We start from the raw sequence: 25,255 nt of genomic DNA, 5'->3' as shown, positions 1-25,255 counted from the left end.
GCGCCCCCACCCCCCCCAAGCGGGGTGGTGGTAACGGGGCTGAGCCCTCTTGTGGTGGTCGAGGAGGGGGCGCGGCGGCTGTGAGGTTTTTGCAGCTTTCATAGACCTAAGTTTTGGTTAAACTGCTTCAAAAACACTTCATTTTGAGAATTCTTTCTGCAAAACAAATAAATATTAATATGACACAGCGATGCAGAATGATTTTTAATGAATCTGAAATTACCTTAAGCCACCTGCGAGAGCGATAACCATACAACAACATAACCATAAAAAAATAGCCAAACACGTCACAACTTCCCGATCTAACCCTATTTATTATTTAGTCTGTCCCCGCAAGGAGGATGTTGGGGATCTGTGTCCCATAGCAGGGTGCTGGAGGTGATACGGGAGCCCCCTCAAAGCAGGGAGCTGGGGGTCAGCCTCTGCTCACAGGTAACTAGTGATGGGATTTATAGGGAGTGGCCTCAAGAAATTATGAGAAAGTAATGACACCTGCAGTGAAGAAAGCTGAGAAGGAGCTTATCATCTGTGAATAGTTTTATCAGTACCTTGTGTTTACACAGATTGCCTAAAATCCTACTCCAAGCACCCCTATTGCCACAGCAACCCCTCTAACTGCTACCTGCTTTCCTACCTGAGCCATACATTACTTTAACATCCAAAATATTCAGAGTGTAGCCATTTAATCAAGAATCCCCTCTAAAGGGGACCTCATTCTTTGACAGGGTTGAGGTCCAAAAACAGCTCAGAAGATCCATCCCCTCTGCACTCCCCCACAGAATCCCTCCCCATTTTCAGGTGTGACATCGCTGGGTCCCAAAACATTCCTATTCCTAGAGCAAAATCTCTGAGGGACAGCAATATAGGTTTTCAAAAACCTTGTCTTCAAAAATAAGTGTGATTAGAATACATTAAAACCTCCTTGAAAAGACTATGAAATAGATCAAAGGGACATGGCCACATTAAGCAGAAATGCAAAACTGTGGCTTCAGGTGTTTAGAAGCTTCACAGAGCACCCCAAGAGTTTCCCCAGGGACATTACGTCCTTATTTGTACCTCAACAGTAAAGCTTGGACAGGAGCTGAAAAAGGAGCAAGAAAGGCTGAAAACAAAAATACCAAGTTCCTTTTATTTCCATATTCCACAGTATGCAGTTACAATGCTCTCGTTACACAGCCATGACCTCTTGTAATTTCTGGTTCTCTTTTTATTCAAATACAGACAGTAACGGGAAAGCCAGGCAGGTTTTCCTCAGGACAGAAGCCTGAACCTCTTACACAGTCAACAGGAATACAAAATCCTTTTTCATTAAGCTTCACAGTTTATTCATGGCAAAGTGTCATCTCACTGGACCACGTTATTGTGATGAATGTTTCTGAGCAGAGGTACAGCAGTTGGACAGTACAGAAGTGTCGGAAGAAAAACTCCCCTCATGGAGATGGTAAACATACAGCTGGCTGTAAGACAACGCCTCACTGTGCTGGATAACCCTCTTCAAGGAATAACCTGGAATGGGTCTCACCAACACAGCTTTACTCAGCCTTCTGTCTAACAGAAACGTGCTCAGTCAAGACGCTGATGTACAGCTTCAACCAAGCATATGTGACACCCAGAGCACAGTAAACAGAGGTCAACAACAGAGGGACAAAAGGAAGCTGCAGCTTCCAGGAGGTCAGGGGAAATATAATTTCACAGAAGATTTCCAAAGGCACCAGTTGGACGAGGTAGATTGTTTCAAGCCAGTTAAGGAGAGGCCTCTCTCTCCTGTCAGAGAGAATTAAAGAAAAAGATGTTAAAATACGTGTTGTTACTAAAAATAACTTTTAGACCTTCGGTTTTCAGGAGGAAAACCCATGATAACACACAGTACAGTCAATTCCCTTATCGTGTGGTTTTTACACAGTTCCAACAGGCCTTTGCTGAGCAGAAATGAATCTAGGTGGAGATCACATCACACCAAAGGACAATTAAACAGATCTCCTGTACTTCATACGTGGGTTTGTTCCACTCAAGTTCTTCTGCACCCAAGGACTAGAAATGTCAGGTTTATCCTAACCACTGCCCCCTCCCCACAAACTTTGTGTAGGAAATCAAAGTTCATCTCTTGGAATGGACACTGCTAGTAGGGTTTTGACTACTTGTAGTCAACAGGCTACATTCATATTATGATTTTAACAAAGTTATGAACAATACATTTGCAGAAGCTTGAGCTCTACACAAGTTAAACACCTACAGAGGAGTTAGGGCACTTAAGGAATGATCTGAGTCCAGAACACTACAGGGGACAAAGAAGTCTGGCTGAAAGGGGATGACCTACAAAAAGCAGGTGACTGATGTAGTAAATACAGGCTTATAGCAAAAAGATCCTTCATTACAGCTTGGCTTTGCCATAAAAAGTTTGGGAAATAGGACATGGAGACTACAGGATTTATAATAAGCATTGTCTTTGGTTGAGCGGGATCAACTGCCTTAAATACAGTAGGTTTACACCCTTCTTAGACTAACTGGACAGTTGTCACAGTTCAAACAGAACAAGGATGTCCTAAAAATAATCCTATCTTAAGCCCTCCTTCCTGAGAACGGAGACATCACATTAACACAGAAAACTGATGCTAAAACATGAAGCTGAAGGGCTGTTTGTCTCTTATGACAACACAGTTCCCAGTGACAGAGGTGGTTTCATTCTTGATTTCAGGAACAAAATTGTTTCATTACCTGAATAGAGATTTCAGCGAAGAGAAGCTATAAACTGTGAACAGCAGCATAAGCAGTATTTTGATTGGAAGCTCTGAAACGGAAGGAACACAATATACAATTAAAATCAGTTACAACAAACGTTTACCATTTAAGTTACAGCAACCTTAAGTGCTAGCATTCAAGCTTGTATTGTCCAATTTAATTATTTTCTCCAAACCAAACAAAATTATTTATAGGACTTGCATTTATATATATATTTAGGACACGGAAGAATTAGCATATGTATTTGCTAAACAAAATGCCAAGCATTCCAACACACACAGGATACAGAGTGAACACTATTACAATACACAACAGCACTGCTAATAAGATTTTTCTATTCAAAAGTGATCAGAAATTACTAGGAAGCTTAAAACACGTGAACAACAGGAAAATCTAGTTTTAAGTTACACACTATAAAGGAGTTAGTTAACAGAGAACATAAAGGAAGTTTCTGAAGTCTAAAGGCAGCAGCTCATCTACTGCAAATAAATGACATTATTTGACAAGGAGAGCATCTGGATTTGAGCTCTACCAGAAGTATGCCAATCATTACGCAAGTGGTTGTCTGTTTATTTCATTTAAACCTTAACACATCAGACCTTTGATTAATCAAAGGCAAGAGGAAGAAGGAACAGCACTCATGCACACACACACAAGAAAATCTATCCCTACACAACTGACTTAATTGATGCTACTGCAGGAATTTTAATTTATTTGATAGCACTAAGCAGCAGTCAGCTGGAAGAGTTGGCTGGAAAACAGCCTGCCAGATCTGTAGTCTCAAGTTGTCTTTATCATGTCTTGCTTCACGTGGTTATCTTGTTTTCCCCATGGCAGGGGAAAGTTTCTAGAACTGTGGCAGAGTGAGGGTAACAAATACTGACAATTACAATTCCCCATCTCTATTTCAGTTTGAATTCGATGATTCTTCCACTGTGTTGTTTTTTTTTTTTTTTTTTTTTTTTTTAAAACCACGATTTCATTAGTTGGAGAGCCATATTTACAAAACCAGGCTCACATACATGTACATGTATAGCATCTTGCAACTTCCAAATTATCACATGAAATAATCCAAAGCCATTATCTGCTCTTCAGCAACCAGAAACGTGAGAGCACAGAAAGAAGACACTTTACCCGGTGCTGTGAACAGCAATGGAAAAAGGGAGAAATGCCCTGTGGTCGTCAGGATCAAGTAGATGCCAGCATCCTTTGCTCTCTGAACAGATAACAAGCTAAAAAATGACAAGAACTTATGTTAACCAGTTTTCTTTTAGCAAAGAAACTTTGTTTCAGCAAGAACACTATGCAAGTCACAAAGGAGATGAAAAACAGGTGATATGGAGTTATATAGGACCCCGGTCCTTCCAAATCCTGGACCTGTGATGGCTTGGTAGCAGGAGATTCCACCTGACTTCTTAAAAACACAGGAGAAAAATCAACCAATAAACCCTCTCCCAGAAAACCACACGCTCACTGAAAGTTCCAAGATTTTCTAAAAATGCTATTTTTTCCCCCTCTACAAATGGTCTTTTTCCTTTGCCATCTGCCTGGCAACGCTGTCATCCCTGCTTCCTTCTCCTTCCCTTTGTTCTTCCAGTGTTAATTCCCTCCTATGACTGGCACCCCAGTCTGGGGTTTTATGTTGGTGGTTACAGTAGCCCTATTCAGTAGTTCCCATGCAGGAACTATCCGAAACTGTGACAATAAACTAAGTGTTAGCAATCTTGCTTTTAATCATAGTCACAAGTATCATTTATGTTTCATTGACAAGTGTCTGAGCATCCATTCTTCTCTATCACCAGTGCTGCAGAGCGACTGTGTACAGTTACAAGTGATGCAGCACATGATCAGGATTATTTTCCAGTTGTACCCACATTCACGTATCATCAGAACAAGTCCCGGGTTAGGATTTTAGTCACTCAATTCAGACCTCATTTGCCAAACTTGAGCACTAGGTGAAGCCAGGAGCTTGGGGCAGTGGCTGAATTACATGATTCTTAAGGTCCCTTCCACCTAAAGTGTTCTGATTTTATGATTTTTATCAAGCTTGCCCTCAAGCTGTCAGTATGGAAAAGAGGCTTTAAGGGGAAGCTCAACAAATCCTTTTAAGAGCTCTGGGGTACCCACAGCCAGAAGTCTGAACCCCTTTCTTTTATGAGCTTTTTTGTTATCAAAAATCATGTCTTAATCCAAACACAGATTTCCTGTTACACTACACATCTTAATAGCACTCAGCACTGGAAGACCTGTTTTATTGTGTCAGAAATTAATGCACTTGGAACACTTTAAAACTACAGCTTAAGGCATTCTATATAAACACGTTTATTTTATGAAATATACCGAAAACCAAGCGATCCTTTTTTGAGGATTCTTCAGCAAGCAGCTGCAGGTTCAGTTTGGCCAACTACCACACGTGGGATTCACTCACCTTAGAGGCAGAATAGTGAGGAGGATTGCTTTTTCATGCACGTGCCACCCAAACATGAAGGAGCTCAATGCACAAAGAACAAGGCACTGGAGAAAGCCTCTGGGCCCTTGAGGTTTAAACCAAAGACAGAAAACAGAGGGCTAGAAACAACAGGCAAAAACAGGACTTCAGTCAAGTTTTGCAATCCTGAATGCAAGCCACTGTCCAAAGAGCTTTTCAATGTTAAACAACTGTGCTCCAAATAGATATTAAATAAAAATAAAATATTTTTGGATACACAACTGTATCCAAAAAGATTAACCCCATATTTATCATAATTTTCTTTTTTTTTTTTTTTTTTTTTTAAGAAAAGGTATCTTTTGACCTGGGATTGAAATTTGTACAAAGGACATGCTAATCAGATTGAAAGCTGCTGGGGACAAAAGAAAAGTTTCCCAAACCACAATTTGTTCTTACCAATATAGATACGAAAGTACAGATCAGCGTTGCCAGCGGGGTCACAGAAGGAAGGACAGTGTGCTGGAATTCTTGAACCAGCCCTCCTGTCATTGAGGCTTTAGGGATTTTGGTGGGATCAAGGAAGTTGTACTTTAAGCCTGAAAAAAGAAGATTAAAGACGTACAAACTTAAATATTACTAAAATACAGTAGCTGTCAAACCGAACTGTTCTGTAGAACAGAACTGAAGTATATGGTTGAGATTTTTCTGTTTTAAAATATAAGAGAGGTAAGACTGATTTCTGACCTACCACTGGGAGCTTGTCACCCACTGAATTACGTAGATAATTGGCTGATTTACTGGAAGTATAATTTACTACCTGTATTTCAAATGGGGAAGCCTAAAATCCAGAGAGCTCTACCTGCAAATGAGCACCAAACCACAAGTTGTGCATACTGTACCAACAACTGTGAGTGCTTTGTCCACGGCGTTGTACAAAGCCCAGAAGTTAGGGGCCCAGTAAGCATGGCAGAGGCCTCGCTTGAAAGGAAAGAGCCGTGAAATGACCTGAGGCAGCTGGCCCTACAGGAAAGAAAAAGAATGAAAAAAAAAAAAACAAGTCTCTTTAGATGAGATATGGTTTATAGTTTCGTAACGTAGCTTTCTAGCTGTTCAGGTGAATAACAAGTGGAGAAGGGGTCATTACCAAGGCTATGAAGGGGCCCAACGAAAGAGCTGAAACAAGACAAACAATCAATGCCAGAAGAATTACGTGAAGAAAGCTGAAACTCCTCCACTTCAGGGATCCATCTGTAAAAAGAAAACAGATTATCAATGCAGTTACTGCACATGCAAGTGGACAGGCAAAGCAATCCACTGGTAGTGGGGAACGCTAGCACTCATCTAGAACCACAAAGTCCTTCATCTCAAAATATTCAATTGTTTCCTTTAGCAGGTGGTTTTTAGGTAACTTAAGGTAAGCATCAAAGCCAATTTTGCCCATTAAATATCTACATGGAACTGCCCAGCTTGACAAAACCAAAGAAGTAAGGCTGACCCAGACAGAAAATAAACTAATTTCATATTAACATAATATTTTCATACAGGTAAGAGTATGGGTATTTATTTTATTCTGAATTTAAGTAGAGAGGGAAAGTACAACTTGAGATTGCCCCACTTCTTTTGAGTTAAGTTTTGAGTTAAGTTTGTGTTCTTCATTAGCCTATGCCCATTTACTTTTTCTACTTGGCAGCTCTTGCATTATACAATCTTCTGTTATTTTCCCTTTTAAAGGGAAAAGGAGAACTCCTTTTAAAGGGACTTCTTTGTTCACATGAAAAATAAATACATTTTTCAGTGCTGAAAAGTGGACAGAAGCCTGAAAGATGGATGTTGGAATAGCCATCTAATTATTTCTTACTCAGAGTAATTCTTATTGCTTCAAACTGCCATCTGCAGTTAGTTCATGTTGCATTTGCTTAATAGAGAACTACCTAGAAACAGGAATTTTTGACACACGAATATATTTAAAAGATCTTTAAAAGATCTTTCCAAGTCTACTCCCTGAGATAGATTTTCATCTGACCAACAGCCATTCTGATCTAATGGTACCTGCATGTCTTGTGTCTTCCCCACACCCCATTAAACACAATTCCTCAAAAAGCAAGCGAGGAAAACCTCATCTTACCTGCATTATTTGCAGTAAAACAATAGGATCGCAGCAAATAAATGCCATATGCTGGGGCCACATACACGTAGATGTGTTTGAAATGCAGAAGAATGGCAAAAAGTAGAGCGCCCTCCAAATGTCTTTTCTAAAATAAAAAAAAAAAATCCAAGATTTTCTACTTGTTCTTCCTTTTTTTGCTGACTTGGAAGGAGGTAAGATGGCAGCAAACCACGTCACTTTGCTCAGGTGTAACACAGGATTTAGCTTTCTCACAGGGAACTGAAATGCTGCAGCATCAATAAGGAACTGTGGTTACATTCAGGTTCTCTTTCCCCCAGACTCAATAACTGAACAGCCAAATTAGGACACACCAACTGTGAGCCACTCCCATTAGCTTCAGCAGCAGCCGCCCAAGGAAATGAAATGATGTTCCTAAAATGTGTAAACAAATAAAGAGGAAAGTTTACCTGATATAGTCGAGCAACAGAAAGAAGCATCAGGCCAAACAGAAAGCCATTGTACTGAAAGTGAATATCTGAACTTGAGTCAAGAAAGGAATAATGATATAATCAAATTAAAATAGAACTTAAGGCAAGAAATTAACCTTAAATTCACTCCTCGTAGACACAAAGTCATTAATCTTACCTCTAAGTACACCAATTACAGACACTACTAACCCTGGAGTATTACCATGATGAAATGAAGCTCAGCAGTCTGGCTACATACCTATCATGAAGCTTACAAGACAAAATAAAAGGTTAATCATCCACTTTTTGAATTTTTAAATCCCAGTTTCTGCCTCACATTGGTTTATGGATGGAGACAGTAGCCCTCACTTATCACCTACCACCTGTAAGCAATCAACTTTGACAAAGACAGGGAAACACAGAATGAGTCCATTCTATTAAGAACCACTGTATTTCCCCATTCCCTCCTCAACAAAATCAACACACATTGTCAAAACTGACTGACAATAATTGGACCTCCCAGAATTATTTTTATGTCCTTTTTAAAGAAAATTTGCTAATTCTCACACAGTGTTACCATTTAAATACATCCCAAACATAAAGCAATTGTAAGATTTTCCTTTATGTGGGATAAACCTAGAACTGCACCCAGGAAAAAGAAGCTCTCTGCTAAGACTTCTGTAGGAAGGTGGAGGAGCAGCCAGCAGGAACAGGCATCTTGCATCCAGACTGGTCCTTCAGCAGCTCTGGCAAATCAGACCAAAACCTGATCATTTTCCACTTTGACAAATAATAATTGCCAAGAAAACATGATGAAGTTATTTAACTAGAACACAAACAGCAGTGTTCCTTGCTGTGACAGTAAAAATAAAACCCAAGGGTTCGTACCACACGCTGTAACAGGTTGAAAACCCCACAAACAACTGGTTTGAAAGGATACGATCCACAATTAACAGCCCAAAGTTCCACAAGAGCAGAACAGCAAGAATAAACGTTGGTTTTTCCAAAATATCCTTTGCAGCTCGCTTCCCATTTACACATCGGCAGCATCTGAACAACAGCAGAAGAAACATTAAGTCTTAATTGAAATAATTAATGAAACCACATTGCTTTTAAAAGTTGAGACGTGCACTTAACCTGAGGATATCACATGGCTGGAAGACAATGACAGAGTTCCTGCTAAACTCATCAAGAGAATAGAATGTCATGGATAAAGTTCAGCAGAAAAAAAGAACTTAAAATACCAGTAGCCATAACACTTTCCACATGCTAAGGTTTGTTAATTAACTTGGTCTCGGTCACATCTCCTCTTCAATTTTAACACTAGTTTTTACTGCCTATTTGCTGTCAGCTTCTTATCAAAGACCAGAGTATTGCTACATCTGGAGACAGCACACTGGGTTGTATTTAAAGTCCCCAGCTGGGGCATTAACCTCTTTCTGGCTTTCCCCCAGTACCGTGAGCTACATGCTTACTGGCTAAGAACATCCTATAACTTCAGTGTGAAGCCATTTGGTTCATACGCTGAAGACCAGATTAAAAATTTGTGGGTGATGTGTTTTATTGCTACGAGCAGCATCATTCTTCCCCCTCAGAAAGCTGGGGCACCCTAAAAGCACAGAATCTTAATAATGCTAAGTTAAACTTGAAACAATTTATCATCAAGAACATCAAAAACACTGGAGTGACTTAGCATATCTGAGATCATACTTAAAATTTCATCACAGGTTTCTTATACACTTCTATTCTAGAAGGACAGAGTGATAACAAAATAGACAAAAACACTTGGGCTCACCCAAACTGACCCAGAGCTCCTACAAAACGAACCCATCACAGAAAACAAATACCCAGAGTGTGAAATGGCAGCTGATGCCTGAATACGTAGAAATTTGATCACATCTATAGCAGTAACATCTCCAAGGGAAACAAAACATTATCTTGCATTTAGCAGCATGTTCGATAGTTGTCCCTTGAGTAGGCTAAAGCACCTTTGATGATCCCATGCGTCTACAAGCTTAATTGTACAAATAATTTTGACATTACTCTAGAAGTTAGAATACTGAACCCACTGTCCCTACAATCAGAACATTAAGACTTACTCATGAACTGCATAGATGAAAAGAATATCCGTAAAGATGACAGAAAATCTTTGGAAGAAGATGGTTGCGTGACTGCTGTAATTCAGATTTTCAATGACCAACATCTTGGGGTCGAAGTACTTGGCAATATGTGAGAGTGCGTACTCAAACCAAGCAAAAAAAGGCGGATAATCCAGGGTCCATTCTGAAGTTGCCTGAAGATAGAATGAGAATAAATAATTTAACACAACCTGTGCTGTTTGCAGTCCTCATATCTAGTTCATGACATCAAATCAATTGACATTTTATCTCTATCTTATCTTTTGTCTGCATGAAAGAAACCACCAGCACAATCAGTCTTCTTGGACTCAAAATTATTTTTTATACATCTAATAACCCCTTTTCAATCCAATAGTTTTATTTAAGCTTTTCTTAAAAGGACAGTTGTTATGCCCTGACCAATGATTAATCTTTTACATTATTAGATCAGCCTGTTGGAAAGTTCTGACCCACACACATCATTTATCACACATCATTTATCTCTGGATGCACAGTTCCCAAATTATTATGTGGAGTCCTAGAGACTGATCTTTATCCCAGAACTCTAGGAAATATCTTGAGATAGTGAGCCTACACAACTGGGTTTTAATCTATCATCAAGCTGAAGGTGATCCATCCAGGTTAAAATCAATGCATGCTAGTAGAATACCAGCAGAGCATCATAACTTTAATATACGAATTAACTTCATAATGCACAAACCCCTTTACAAGATTTGTTTTTATTGCAATAACTATGAATTATTAATGACAACAGCGAAGACAGCAACAATGCAAGACCACACAGCTTATTCTTGTGTTAGGCAGCCTTTCTAATATTAATCACCTTTCCCAGTTTGCCTTCATAAGTACAAGCAGCTGTCCCAAACAAATCTTTTTTTTTTTTTTTTAAAGTGTTATATTGGACCAATTAATTGGGATTGATATGCTTCTGTAGCACTGCTATCCAGCTGCCAGCCATCAGTATCTCTGGCACGTATGTTCTGCAAATAAAGTTTTTTTTTCCTCTAGCATTGAGAGAGGCTGGCACAACCAATACATCTATAACTTATATACAACTAATAAAAGAACATGAAACCCTTCCCCCCTAAAGAAACTTACTTCATAGTACCACTGAGAGAGAGGTAAGTTGTGCGTGATGGCGAGCCAATTCCTGTGCACTTCAAAATCTGTGGAATGACTACAAAAGGTTTACGTTAAGTCAGACGCATCTACCTGAAGGAGAAACATTACTGAATACAAGGCCAGAGGCATAAATAGAGGGCCTACACCACCCAGCTCCCAGACTCTGACAAATGATTGCCCAAATAATTTGGGCAGTAATAGAGATGCTGCACAAACTTTGTACCCAGGACGCTGATAGATATAGGACAACGTATACTGTAGGTATAATATAGGTATATTTTGGTCAGGAACGACTTATAGCTCAGCCTTTACTTACAATTAATGCTAAAATTCCTGGGGTTACTGACTTTTTAAAAGCAATTTACAGTTTCTGAGGAAAAAGTTGCATTGTTCCCCCCCTATTAATTAAAAAGCATGCCTGTTTCAGCATATTAAAGCCCCCGAACAACAGCCAGGTTGGCTGTAAACACCTTTAAACCCAAACTTAATCCCCTTTTACACCGCCCAGAGGATGAGGAGGCGGCACCCCAGGGCCAGCAATACCTGAGGGGAACAGCCACCCCCGGGGCCGTCCCCACACCGAACAGATCCCCGAACCCGAGCAGGGGCAGAGCCAGCAGCCCCCCATCCCTATCCCTGTTCCTTTCTTTCTTACTACGTGGGGATGAGGAGACACTTGACGAAAGAGACGCCGAGCGCCAGAGCGCCGAACCAGCTCCTCCCGCCCGCCGCCATTATGGACCCGCCGCCATTACGCGCCCGCCCCCCCCGCGCATGCGCCAGGGCTGGGCCTGAGGGGAGCCATGGAGGATGGGGGGGGAATGGCGGTGCTCGGGGGGGCGCACGGAGGAGTTGGGAGTGCGGCTCCTGGCTCCACGCTGCACCACATAAAAATAAAATTCTGTGTCCGAGAGAGGTGTCTGAATGCTCCCTGAGGTCCTGCAGGCTCGGTGCTGTGAGCACGGCCCTGGGGAGGCTGTCATAGTGGAGAATCACCCTACCTTTGCCCTAACACCCAGGGGGTGTCCCTGTGAGAAAAACCACAAATAATTTTCTTCGGACAGGCTCTTCTGTGAGGCTATTTTATCGCAATGACGGGTGTCCTGTCAATCAGGAGCACATTTTAGTAATCAAATCATAACCTTTTATCCCCTATTACCTGATGCCTGATCACCTCCCTGTTTCCTCAGTGCCTGACTACTACAGGTTCACAAGCTACTCAACGCTCTTCTATACCATATATGTACTTTTTTTTTTTTTTTTTTTTCCCAACCCTTTAATTTCTCCTTCTGTTTTGAAAACTTGTGATCTTTGTTTTACTGCTCTCACACTGCTCATCCTGTTTTTCTCCAGCTCCTACCTTATTTTGGAGCAGTGAGGCCTTCTACTATCCACTTACCTACTTAGCCTTTCTCCTTATTATGACTACACAACTACCTTGGAATACAGAAAAGTAACTCTCTACTGCTAAAAAAACACAATTTTGTGTCTCACATCCTCACAGCCTCCTCTTCCCTGGGCTAAACACATGAAGCGCCCTCAGCCATCCCCTGTACATCTTCCCCTTGAGTTTGGGAGTGAAACTGGGTGTTGTGGGGTCAGGATTGGTGCTGGGTGTTACGGGGTCAGGCATGATGTAGGAGAAAGCATGGGGTTGAGAGCTGTGGGACCAGGCGCAAGGTTGGCTCTTGTGAGCCTGCCAGGGGTATTGGGTTGTGTTGGACCTGCAGGATGTGGGGTTGGGTGGTGTGGAGCCACTGAGGCTGTATTTGCTGCCAGGGTTTGAGCTGATCCTGGTGGCCAGCACCTCCATGAGGAGGGGACAGCTTGTGGTGGTGGTTGTGTGTCCATCATTACTGGTCTCATTAAGGGTTGGCGTTGTCCAAGCACTGCCCCATCTCCTTCCTTTCATGCTCCTTCTCCGTTTTTACTAGAGTGAAGAAATGCTGTTCCTACAGGGTTCAACATCTGCTGCTGCTTCTTCCAGGACAACCCTGGGATATGGTCAAAGAGACAGAGGGATCTGGCTCACACTGGATTTGGGTGATCTTTTAGGGTCTCTCTTGTCATTCCGTTGCCATCTCCTCTGTGGCAGTGGGCAGTGTGCTCGGTAGCCCCCCATGCCAATCTACTCATCAGCATGGGTTTAACCCTATTGATCTGATTTGTGAAAGGTTCCCCCTCAGGACAAGAAGCACGGTGTTTGTGGGTGCATTAACGTTGGAAGGAATTGTGTAGCAGCTCTCATGCCAACAATTCTCTTGAATCGAGCAGAAGCCACTTCAAAACCTACAAGCTTAGCCCTCTTCCAGGGAGGTACCGTCTCCAAACAGTGTCATTGGGAGTTGAGTCCCCTTCTAGGTGTGCTCTTCGAGAGGAACATGCTCCATTTGATAGTTCTGCCAGCCTAGAGGGCGGATATATGCAAAGAGGATGGGTTTTTGGTTGCTTATAGCAAACCTCTGTCCTTCTAGGAACAGTACTCATAGGGGCACCTTGAAATCATGTTAATAATATGTGAGCATCTAATAATATGCAGAGCATCTACTGCTTCATTCACATTTTATTTACTGTCTTCAAAAATACATATTAGTAACAGTTCACAGAAGACTTACAGGCAGATAAATGCAACCAGATTTTCAAGTGTGATACCCTACAGGCTCTCTATAAAAGTGGTAAGAAAGTCAAACCATCTTTTGACACCTTCCAAAAAACATTCATTCAAAAGTATAGCTCTTAGTGAATCGGGGACCGAGTTCTGATCAACAGAAAAATCCCGAAAAATCCCAAATTGGGATTAAGAACAAGAAAGTAAGAGAGAAAATAAATTATTTACTCCATGGAGCCTTCCCCTGTAGTTCCTTCATTTTTTTTTTTATTTTAAATTTTTGAATCCATAGGAAAACCATTGCTCCTATTATTCCTGAGTGAATCTGACAGCATGATCTGCTCGATCCAGCCCTTCTCACACAGAACACCGATATGTCTGTAATAATTCATGTACGAGACTTTTACTGGGAGCATCACATATTAATTAGCACTGCTCGTACCCTGCACGTTTGTGACCAGCAGTGCGTGGGTAAAGGAGATATTAAAGAATTTTAAAGGAGATATTAAAGGACAGTTTCATGTTCCCAAAGACGTGGAAATTCTGGGCAGTGACACCAAGTTAAAAGGGATGGGGTGAAAACGAAGCTTCCAAAAGAAGTCTTCTTCATAACTTCTCCATTTATCTGTGAAGTATCAGAAGATCGTAGATTTATTTTACGCAGTCCGTGGCATGGGCTGAAGGCCGTATTTATCAACCCTTTGAACTTTACGTACAGACCCCACCAGCCTTCCCAAGGCTGGGAATGAATCTGATTGATTGCAGACATTTACTGCCAGTAAACTCGAGTAGCGATTTACATTCAGCATCCAAGTTAAAACACGGGTAACTACAGCAGTGCATATGCTTGGCGATTTAAAGCACGTGCAAATTCAAGCAAAGCTGTCTGCACCTGACAGGGTACTAGCGTAACTGTTGGCATGGACAATATTTAAGTTGCTTAACAAGAGATTAAAACTGGAGAGGACCAGGGAGTCATTTTAATCACAGCCTTCTTCCACAACAAAATCTTTGTCTCCATTGTTACCTTGCTGTTTTCTTTTCCTGAACGCACCAAGATCCTTTATTCTCCCCCTTCACATTCTTGTTAACTTAAGAATTCCTCCAGGTCTAACATTTTACACCTTTTATTTCCCTACCACCCCCTGCAGAAACAAACACTCCTCTCACTGTCTCCTAATGACTCTGAACAGCAGCAGCATGACCCAAAGACATCTTAGTATTCAGGTATGATTTCAGTCCTTTTATCGTAACTGGGCATTATTAGACAATTAAGAGATATCAAGGCAAAAAAACACATAAGATAAATCCATGACTGATTCTTTCTGGACTCCACTAAGATGCTTTATAATAATCTTTCTGTCTCATAAGAAATCTCACTGTGCCATGGACATGCACATGTCTGAAGATGCCATTATGGTACAGCTAATAACTTATTTATCATCTGCCCTAACTCTGATGTTTTTCTGCCCTGAAACTATTGATCTCTCTACCCAGTGACTCTCTCAGCATTTAGGCCATTAAAAAAAAAAATAAAGTGCATGTCAGCCTCATTTTACAGATGGAGGTGGTGAGGGAGACAGGCTGGTGGCAGAATCAGAACAGGAGATAAGCTCTGAGGTCCTTCAAACTTTAAGGGAAAGGAAGATTCTTTCCTTGTTTTAAGGAAAAAAAAAATAAGAAGTTTGCTCTCGGAGGAAATATTCGACTCCAACAGTGAAATAATTTTTAGATGTTACTGCTAATAAATGTCAAGTGCTTTCCATGACTAGAGATGAGGTTGTGCTGTACCCTAAGCACTTGATATGGCTTTGTGCATGTTTATTTTTCTTTAACTCAGGAGAACTGCAGAGAACAAGAATCCCCAGTGCTGCTGAGTGGTGAAAGAAAAGCAAGTTACACCCCTCGGGCTCAGAAACAGAAGGTAAGCAAAAGCTAGCTATCAAGATAACAAGGGAACAAATGCTTCCGAGAGAGAATGTGCCTCCAAACAGTCATTACAACATAAATCAGAGCACAAAATTAGGGAGCAGCTATATATTTAGCTTAGCACGTCCGCTGAAATAGCAACTCCATTTGTATAACATGTGTTTGATTGCAATCCCAGCTTAGCACTTACTTCACATACTTGGTAGCACGCAGAACTGCCGTGGTGCTATAAATAATACCTCCTTCTCAAAGATGTTTATTCCATTTAACAATTTAGAGCTATTTCAAGCTTTTGTGTTCCTCCCAAAGCCTGTTTTCATTCTGTCTTTACACTGGTTGGACATTTTGCATCTCTCTGCATATCAATAAACGTCAGAGATTTGTGGTCAACCCTACTTTTGTCTGATTTAATTACCTGAGCACAGAAAAATGTTGATTCAGGCTGTCCATCTTTTGCATAATATCCTGATGGGTTCAGGCTCTCCAGATGAGGACCTGGATCAGTTCTCTCCTTGATCTGTGGAGACTCAAACCCGTATTTCCATCTCAGCAGATTGCCTCAGTTACTAGGGCCATGTTGGGGCTCTCTTCACTTCTTGCCCAGATTTTTAAAGAACTATCTGACTGCTTTTAGTGTGGGCTCTGCTGCTGTCTGAAGAAAAGAAAAAGGGGTGGGGGCAAAACGGAGGATTAGAGCTCTCTGTAAAGCTATGCATAGTGCTTTGGGTGCCTCTTCTTACATGCCTTTCACCAGAAAATGAATGATTCAGCTCTTTTTCTTTATTATTATCTGAAACAGAATGAGGCAGTACCAATCCAGAGCTCGAAGGGGTGTTGATCAGACCTTCCCCCATCCCCTTTCAAATGAGATTTAAGCACACTGCTCTTGCCCCTTGATTAACTCAAGCTGAAAGGAAACTAATTACGTTGATTTAATTAAACTAATTAAACGAAGTAAGCTGAAAGAAAACTTTTGAGTCTTGAGTTTAAAAAACATGCGGTTGACATCCCCCAAAAACTATTACCATAAATTCAGCAAGGGCATACCTATTTTGAAGGCATAGATTTGATGAAGGAGGGTTCAGGTGTGGTATTTTACAGATCACAATGATATCACATGCATAGATCATCGCTATGAATGTCCAAATGAGCAGCAAACTCGTGGCAGAAATAAGATTCACATTGTTCTTGCTTTGCTTTGTCAGTGACACGCTGCAACCCCTGGAACAGACGACTTTTGCTTCACAGTTCAGGGCAGGAGTGGGGAGAAAAAAGTTCTTCCTAATGCTTCCTAACCCCGAAGAATGGTCCCACAAGCTGGAATTTGGTCACAACGTACTGTTTACCATCCTCAAGGCTCCCAAAACTGGCCAGGTTTAATGGTTCCGTGGTTTTCAATCCCAGTCAGTGCTTCCTAACAACATGGTCCCACTTCCATCATCGTGCTGGTGGGTCTAGCACCAAGGCAGACAGGGAAAGAAGCTTACAGTAGGTTGCTAATAACTACGGAATGTGCATTTTCACCAGCAGCATGCTGATTTGTGTTGTTCATGCAATTACAGCTCAGGACAGTAGAAATTATATTTATTATATTTCTCTTGCTGTTTTCACAACAGTACAAAACACTTCTTCATGCTGCTTATGGGTCAGCTTAACACAGCAACAACTGGCTGCTTTGGGAAATGAGACCATGAGCGACACTGAGCTTTGCAGCCCCCTACCGAGAACTTTTGGAAGCAATAAAATTACAAATGCAGAAGTTGGTTATTGCATTTTCCCTTCTATCTCATTAGAGGTTACGGGAAATGTTCCGGGGGGTCTCTCATGCAATCTGGTTAGGGACACCTAAAATATTTCTACACGTAATTAGCTGAGAATGAACCACCTTGAACGTGGCACAGATGAGCTAATCATCATTTCAATCACCGTAGCACCAGGCCAAGCTTTTAGGAAAGGGCTCGACCACTGTCATCACCTCTGGTTTCCTCCTGCCTAATCTTTCTGACGACTGGACAGGAAATCCCAGCAAGAAGGCAAAAATGCTGCCTTAGCAGCCTGACTGTTCACAAGGACATCATAAATGGCTCAATGTGCAGCAGAAACGAGCCCCTAGCTTTGTCATTAGAAATACTGGGGGTAATGATGGAAAAATAGTCCTTTCAGATGGAATCCAGCCTACCTCGAGACCATCCCATGCTGGTTGACATGGCCAAAAGAAGGCCGTGTCCAGGCAGAAGAGGTTCAACCATTCAGAATCTATTTGGGGGCCTTTGCCCTCTTGATTTCTTCACCTCTTAAGAGTTTTCAGAGCATCCTCAGGACAAATTATAGCGTTGTGAGGGAAGGAAAAGGACCAGTGGTCTCGGATGACTTTGGAATGTAAAGGTTTAAGAGCATCCAAAGCAAAGTTCCCCAACAGACACAATCTTCTCAAGTTTTAAGAACATCACTCTCTCTCTTATGGCTTTCTTGGTCGTTCCCAGTGTCAGACACATCATTCAAACACGGCTTCCCGGAAAGAAGAACAGGCTTCCTCCCAGGGTTCAGGAAAAAAAAAAAGTCACCTTCAGATGGCAACAGGACAGGATCCCCTACTCATGTGCAGTTCGCACCGTCCTTTACAACTATATTGGATGAGTCCACGTGGCGAGGCTTCTTCTCTGTGGATCCAACAAGTTTCTTGCGTGCTCCACGCAGGTGGCATGGTAAGAGAAGGAAAATGTGCCCACTGGAGTGTAGCTCCATGGCTTCTTTCACCGCGTCAGGTCTCCAGCTACTCTCCAGATCTTGATGACTGAACATTCGCATCACCCTTGCAGGATAGGTTAAGGACCATCCCATTTTCCAACCAGAGAACGCAGGAAGGGTAGAAGTTCAGTGATTTTCCCCACAGTTGTACAGCAGGTTAGAGGTGGAGGCAGAGACAGAACCAACCCTGAATTCACGTGTTAGACAATATTCCTTCTGCTTAGAGTATGGCCATATTCTGGAAGATGGCATCGGTAAATACATTAAAGGAAAATCATCTCCCTGTTAGTGGCTCTTAATCCAGGCAAGCACGATTCTGAATTAGGCTGTAAGTGTGTTTTAGAGGGAAACACTTAACCTGTGTTATCTCCACGCCGGCACCACCATCAACAGCCCTTCCTACTTGTATCGAATCAGGCGAATAATCTTATTATTCATGAAATCCGAAGTGTGTGGATGAGAAGAATCTATGCAGAAGCCATCGCTCAGGGCTATTTTGAGCACTTCTTCCACAAACACCTGGAAGCTGTTGATCTGCTTATTGTCAGGCACCACCCAGAGTCTCTTCAAGTTCTGCCGCGTGTACTCCTCTTCGGGAAGGCCCTCCACGCTCGCAACCCAATCTAAGGTCAAATGGTTGGGGTCCTGCAGGTAGCTGGATATGGACGAGAGGTTTCCGTTGAAGCAGTAGTAAAGTTTGGAACCGAGAAGCTTCAGGAAGAGGCACGAAGTGGAGAAGATATTGGCGCTGAAGACTTCCATGTTGGAGGAGGAGAGGCTGTAGATCTGGGGCGCTTCTCGGACGGTGAAGTGAACGGTCTGGGTCTTCTGGTCGAGGCTGATGTTGAGCATGGCGTTTTTCTCCGCTTTGGAAAGCTCCACCTCCTTCTCCTGCAAGGCCTCGATCAGAGGCTGGATTTGGTAAAAATCCACCTCCCGCCGAAGCAAGCCCATTTCCTGAAAGTCCTCGGGGAGGTCCAAGTGAGAAGTTCGTAAGAAGTTGAGGATGTAGCGGAAGATTTTGCCGTCTCTGTCGATGAAGCAGTTGCCTTGGCTGTCCTTCTTGGTGGGCATCTTCCCACTGAACATGGCTCCCAGCATGGAGTCTGGGAAGCTAGTCAGGGTGGACAGGGAGGTGGTGTAGAGTTTCCCTCCCACATTGAGCGTGATGGGTTCTGACATGACGGAAAAGTCCCGCGGTGCTGGGACTAACTCTAAAAAATAAAAATAAAAATCCAACACCACACATTCAGCTGCATTAACCTGCTCAAAAGGAACAGGGGAAAAAAAAAAAAAAAAAGAGTACTAAATATATCTGGGTAACTACAGGGTAATAATTCATCATAGGAATTGGAACTTGGGAAATACTGTTGGAGGATATGTCTTGAGAAGAAACTTCAGGATGTTTTTTCTCCTAAGGGTCTTTAATAGGGCTTTGTTTAGTTCAAAATTTAGTGCCAGAAATCACGAGTTTTCCAAAGCTTTGCAGTCATGCTGAATGTGAAATCTCTCCCACAGGTGCCTACAGCAGAACGACTGCTGACTTCAAGAGTTAGATCCTAGGCTCACCTGATCTCATCTCCCTGATGACCGCAGGATTTAGAGGAAACAGAAAAGCAGGACAAGAACCGGACACATTCCCAATATCTTCCAAGGCATCTTGAGGTGTAATCAAAGCAACAAAGCTGTGGTGGCAGAACCCCCCTAGCACACATTTGTGTGCAGTCATCCTAGCAGGGAGCCAGCGAGCTGTGCTGCCGTAAGTGCTACCATTCAGGAAAAAAAAATACAAATAAAAAAATCAGACTTTCTCCTTCCAACGTACTTTGCCTGAGAAAACATTTCCTAATTAATTGGGGCCGTATCCTCAGCTGGCGTAGCTTCTGTGCAGCTCCTCTGCAATCAGCTGAGCCAAACTGAGGATGTGATTTTATGCTGCAGTTCAGCATCATTGCCTCTGGAGGGAACATACCTCCCTTCACCCGCTACCCTACCGTCCTTATTCCTTCCTGCAGCTCCAGCACTTTCCTGACCCCACACTAAGCCTGTTTAGGGAGCTGCTGCTCCATCGCACAGCTGTTTTTCCTTGTTTGCTGAATCCAAATCCATCAACAACTTCATTCCCAGCTTTACTCTATTTAAAAAGCAGCAGGGAACCCATCGGTATTTGCTGCAGAGCTAGGAGGTAGCTCTTGCTGTAGTAGCTACGGTCATCCAACAGAAAGCAGCCAAACAGCTGCCTTAAAATTAAGTTTATTAAGCCTAAATAGTCATGGAATAATCCTAGCCAGGATAACGTTGTTATCTGCTCTGCAGTCACATCCTTCAGGTATAACATTTCCCTCTGTCCTGTAGCCCGGGTTGGCCTCAGCACACAGCGCGTTTGTCACTGCACAATAATGAGGGGAAATAATCAGCTCTGCAAATCCACCGAGGGCTTTGCTTGTGTAAGCAACAGAGATCCTGCATCCAATAAAACTGGCAAATCAAGACACGTGGAAAGCAACACAGCACCCACTCCACCCCCGTGACCAAAGCCCGTCCTTGGTACTAACTTCAGCCAAAAACACCCTGAAAAAAAAGCTGTTTGTTTCAGCGTTACCCTCCCCTCAGCACTGTCGTCTCAGCAAACTTCCCACTCTTGAAGGCTTCAACCCAAATTAGAGCCGGGAGCTCTTCAAACCCATTTTATATCGGCTCCAACCGGTCTAATTCTGTTGTACGAGTGGCTGCCGTGTATTTTTCCCCCCTAAGGGCTTGCAATACGCCTGTGAAAGCGTTGCTACAAACACGGTCTGACATTCACAAAACCAGCCCCAAATGCGTATTTTTTTTCACGTTTCAGCCAAGAACAGAATTGTTCCCAACATCTCCCTGCGAATAACACAGACGGCAGAGGCAGGACTGACAGTGGCCCAAAGGCCCGTTCACGGCTTCCCTCCTCTGCTAAAACTCAGGCTGTTTTAGACCAAACAACCCCATTTTTTTTCCGTTCTTTCTTTATAGGTCATGTTTGCAGATTTTTGAGCCCACGCCTGCTTGTTGGTACCACGGGAGGAGTTTTCTCATGCTGTCTGCCAGCTGCAGCGAGATCTCCTCCTCTGTGGGTCTGTGACAGCCTTCTCCTGGCAAATTCTCTCATCAAGAACCTAAAGATCACTGGATGGCCCAAATCTTCAGTGAGAAGACAAGAGAGAGTCCATTTCAAACCCAACATCCACCCTAAGTTTATTCAGATCCCGAACCTGGTCGGTTACATGCATATTAAGGAGAGGCAGACAGCTCAGACTGATCTGAAATGGGTAATGTTAAAAAAAAAAGGGTCTGGCTCTGGTCTCTTGGCACCTATCTGACCTAATATCAGAGAAGGGCTCTCCAAGAGTGCAGCACTGCTGCTTGGTGGCATTTCCACAAACATGAGGCTGCAGGAGAGCATCTGACGTGGCCGTGGGTGGCTGTAAGCTGCAGTCCCCAAGGCCAAGTACGAACTGGGTTATGGTTCTTGGAAGCAAGAGAATTACAGTAAAGCCTTTTGTGGAGCTGCTCCCAAAGCAGTACTTAAAATTCAGTCCGATTAGATCACCTAGAGATCTAATTGGAGAGCCGAAGATGTGAGTTTCACCAAAGAGCACAGTGTTATTACGTGCTTTGAGAGTGATTTGTGTTTAAATACATTTTTCTTTCAAAAAATAGATGTAATTTAGTGTTAAGGAGATAAATAAATAAAAAAACTACACTTATTTGAAGACATCATCTCTTCAGGCGATGCAAATTGAGAGAAACTAGCCTTGCTTCGTGGCGATTTTTTATGGAGAAGTCCAACTTCTGAGTCAAAGCTGCTGCTTGAGCCTCCGAGCATTTCGGCAGACCAGGGTTTGTAAATTTGAAGGTGGGTTTTACTGGCAGGAGCATCCTCAGCAGATGCAGAGCACCCATTTCTATAAGGAGCCTCTACCCCAGGAGTTTAGTTCAGCAAATAATTGGTCTGAACCTGGGAGAGTCGTGGGGTTGCCACAGCAGGAAGTTAGGAAACGGTGTGGGAAATGACAAAATTTACCCATTTTCACTTATTAACATCTTCACATATTTATAACCATCACCTCAGCTCCTTCATTATCTGTGACGCTTCCTTTGTTTAATAATTTTCAATGCAAAACAGCCTTGGGCAAGCTTATTTCCCCTCTTATTTATTCATTGTATTTAAGAGTGCTTTAATTAGATCATAAATAAAATTCTGCATGTATAATTTAACAGAGTGCTGGTTTCACCCAATTTAGAAAAAAAAAAAAACCACACATGCACAAATAATCATCCAAAAATGCATCATTCGTGATGTGCCTCCTTAGGTAAAAATGGTGCAAGTGGCACAACTATTGCTGAGTGTTTAACCTCTCTGAAAAATGAGCAAAGCTGCAGTTTGCCCTTTTTTTAGCCAGAAAATGCAGGTTGCTGTAAACTTTAAAGTTATGTTTATAACATTTTCAAAAAAAAACCAAAAAAACAACAGGGACCTTTCCTTACGGAATATATAAATTTGTGTATATATAAAGCAAAGGAAAAGCCACTTTTTAATATGAGTTTTCTGCTTCCTGATTCAGATAAAAATTGATCTTTCCAGTTAAAAATAATCTAGCCCGAACCAGCAAGTTGATGAAACCCGAGGGATCGAACGTCTGGTTCTCTTTCACAATCTCATTAAATATTTGGAGAAAACTGGCTCTGCATTAACAGAATAAAGATAAAAGTAGCTTGGCCAAAGCTAGAAATAGTGGCAGGGCAGAGAAAAGATACAAAAGGTGCTAAGCAGATGAGAAAACAAAATGAAGTTTTTATTTGGGAAAAGGCGTAGAGATGCCTTGGTTTCCCTCAGAAGTAAAACCAAGCACAAGTATTTGTTGGGAGTGGGAAAATAAAAGCAGCAGGAATTGCTTACAGACACAGGTTTCCCTTTACAGGGAAAGAAAATGACTCCGTTTTGGGGGATTTTGGGGAGGCAGCAGGTAAGACGGGGTTAACAGGCTGCTCAGAGCATCGTGCAGAGGATCTCGTTAGGGAAATGAATTAAACGCAGAGCAGCAAAGGGCAATGTGATGTGGGAGGAGTGCATTTTAATTTTAATTTTCTATAGATGCCTCGCTGATTAATTTTAGTGTACCCTTCCGTACCCAACCCATAAAACATCCCTTCGTGGCTGAAACTTTGGAAAGCCGTCTTTAAGGCAGCGAAAAACCCAGCTTGGTTAAGAAAAAGCTGCGGAGTTGAGATGAGCAGCAAGGCACACACGCAGCAAAAATTAGAGATGAATTATTTAGGAAGAAAACCTAAGTGGCAATGAGATGAAAGCAAGACGGGGACCATTTCTGATAAGTATCGGGAAGAAAAGCCAGCCTAAAAAAAACCTTCCTGGCTTTTGGGTATTGCCCAAGAGAGCCGCAGTGGCTGCAGAAACGCCACACGAGGCCGGCCAGGTAATGCGCTGCGGGAAGCCTGGAGGGGCCAGATGGATTTGGGGTAAAAAGGAGGGGAAAGCAAGACCCTCAGCTAGGAATTTGTGTTATGGGGGCTAGAGGAAAGGCACTTTGACGTCCAGGAGTCACCCTACGGTGACAGCTTGGGGAAAAGCAGTAACAAAGAATGACCAAGGGAAAGTGGAAATAAAATAAGAAGGGTTTAGAAAAGAAAAATAAAAGGAAAACTTGGTTCCTGGCTTCCCGAGTGAGAGGCAGCCCCCAGCAGCCAGCAGGCAGCACGTGAGAGCTGGGTTTAAGGAAGGATTTGGGATAAAATGTGTTACAAGGAGAGGCTTAACCTTCCTCTAGGGTACCACTGATGCACACAGTGATCTCAGCGGATGCTCAGCTCCGGCAGGTTAAACGTTTGCAACACGCTTTCTACACACTATGTGCTTATTTACTGCGATCCTACAGAGGGAACCCCGCGTTTTCCCGTTGCTTTAGGATGGAAATCAATCCCACATCGTCCTGGCCACCGGGCCGAGCGCGGGGAGCTCTGCCAACCACTGCAAGACGCGGAGAGCTGTGGCAGGGACTCCAGCTCCCAGCAGGCACCGTGCAGGAAATGCCAACTCACCCTTCCCCTATAGCCTCGAGGAAACATCCCCTATAGCCTCGAGGAAAAGCTCACCGGTGACTCGAGGTTTATTTTCTAATCATGCTGCGTTAAACACAGCAATACACGGGGAAGGATGAACACGACTTTCCTAACATCCCCGGCTCGCTGGCGTGCTCCTCCATCCCTTCCAGGGCCAGTACCTCCCTTCTTTGGGGTCTGGAGCATCTCCTGGCAGTGGGTCCAGGCTGGTGCCGCTTGCTGGGGGATGGAGGTGACCCCAAAATGCTGCATCTGCAGATGCTGAAGTTAAGCAGCGTGCAGCTCTGGGCGAAGAGGAGGTGGGACGAATGTGGTAGGGGCCAGGATCCGAGCCGGCTGCCCTCAGAGCCAGCTTCATCCCCCAAAGCGCTGAAAAACCCGTGAATTGCAGAAAAATGGGATTGGGGAAATGGGGGGAGGACAAAGTTTGCCGGGCAGTGCTGCGCCATGCTGAGAGGGGCTGGCTCCTCCCTGCACAGCCGGGAATTCGCTACAGCAGAATGAACTGCTAAAATCATCCTAATAATCATAATAATTACAATAATTATAATTATAATAATAATAGGAATAAACCCACTAAATGCTCCCCGCATCCCAAAGCCCTTCTCCCTCTGGCCCCTCTGGCCCACCGAGCAGCACCCCCCTCCCCAAATCCCACCCGTGCCTCAGTTTCCCCAGCTGGCGGTGGGATGGGAAGGGGGTGACCCCAAGCCACCCCTCTCCCCCCTTATGGGGTGGCTCCCCAAAAAGCCCCCCCGCTGGCCCCGCACCCACCTGCGGCCCCGCCGAGCCCCGTCCCCGCCCGGGCGCCGCAGGAGGAGGAGGAGGAGGAGGAGGAGGAGGAGGAGGAAGCAAAGG

The 25,255-nt window shown here is 43.1% G+C and overlaps 2 protein-coding genes across 3 annotated transcripts; both read right to left on the bottom strand.

The window, feature by feature from the left end:
• Window positions 1-1,103: 1,103 nt before the first annotated feature.
• ALG8 (ALG8 alpha-1,3-glucosyltransferase) lies at window positions 1,104-11,738 on the bottom strand. Its single transcript, XM_032186972.1, has 13 exons — window positions 11,657-11,738; window positions 10,978-11,056; window positions 9,841-10,034; window positions 8,682-8,791; window positions 7,742-7,809; window positions 7,293-7,419; window positions 6,312-6,415; window positions 6,067-6,187; window positions 5,624-5,763; window positions 5,168-5,307; window positions 3,874-3,971; window positions 2,716-2,788; window positions 1,104-1,764 (listed from the first exon to the last, which is right to left on the bottom strand). Exons 1-13 carry the CDS (start codon window positions 11,734-11,736, stop codon window positions 1,533-1,535), a joined length of 1,566 nt encoding a protein of 521 aa, XP_032042863.1. The 5' UTR covers window positions 11,737-11,738; the 3' UTR covers window positions 1,104-1,532.
• A 1,808-nt stretch (window positions 11,739-13,546) lies between these two features.
• KCTD21 (potassium channel tetramerization domain containing 21) lies at window positions 13,547-25,196 on the bottom strand. 2 transcript variants are annotated; one of them, XM_032186990.1, is made up of 2 exons: window positions 25,172-25,196; window positions 13,547-19,500 (listed from the first exon to the last, which is right to left on the bottom strand). In XM_032186990.1, the coding sequence occupies exon 2, from the start codon at window positions 19,466-19,468 to the stop codon at window positions 18,686-18,688; it is 783 nt and encodes a 260-aa protein (XP_032042881.1). In that variant the 5' UTR covers window positions 19,469-19,500; window positions 25,172-25,196; the 3' UTR covers window positions 13,547-18,685. The 2 variants fall into 2 exon arrangements, with proteins under 2 accessions (XP_032042881.1, XP_032042873.1); XM_032186982.1 differs by lacking the exon at window positions 25,172-25,196 and adding an exon at window positions 19,856-20,739.
• Window positions 25,197-25,255: the final 59 nt, after the last annotated feature.

Source organism: Aythya fuligula, chromosome 1, assembly GCF_009819795.1.
Source record: "Aythya fuligula isolate bAytFul2 chromosome 1, bAytFul2.pri, whole genome shotgun sequence".
Taxonomy (NCBI): Eukaryota; Metazoa; Chordata; class Aves; order Anseriformes; family Anatidae; genus Aythya; species Aythya fuligula.
Note: the sequence above shows the minus strand (reverse complement) of the source record. Positions and strands in the feature narration are given on the sequence as shown.

Coding starts and splice junctions, on each gene's coding strand:
- ALG8 (XM_032186972.1), bottom strand. CDS start 11,736: ATGGCGGCGGGCGGGAGGAGCTGGTTCGGCGCTCTGGCGCTCGGCGTC. Junction 8,792..9,840: donor TTCATCTATGCAGTTCATGA/GTAAGTCTTAAT, acceptor GCTGTTGTTCAG/ATGCTGCCGATGTGTAAATG. Junction 5,308..5,623: donor GTACTTTCGTATCTATATTG/GTAAGAACAAAT, acceptor TGTTGTTTCTAG/CCCTCTGTTTTCTGTCTTTG.
- KCTD21 (XM_032186982.1), bottom strand. CDS start 20,015: ATGACTGCACACAAATGTGTGCTAGGGGGGTTCTGCCACCACAGCTTT. Junction 19,501..19,855: donor CATCAGGGAGATGAGATCAG/GTGAGCCTAGGA, acceptor TTTATTTTTTAG/AGTTAGTCCCAGCACCGCGG.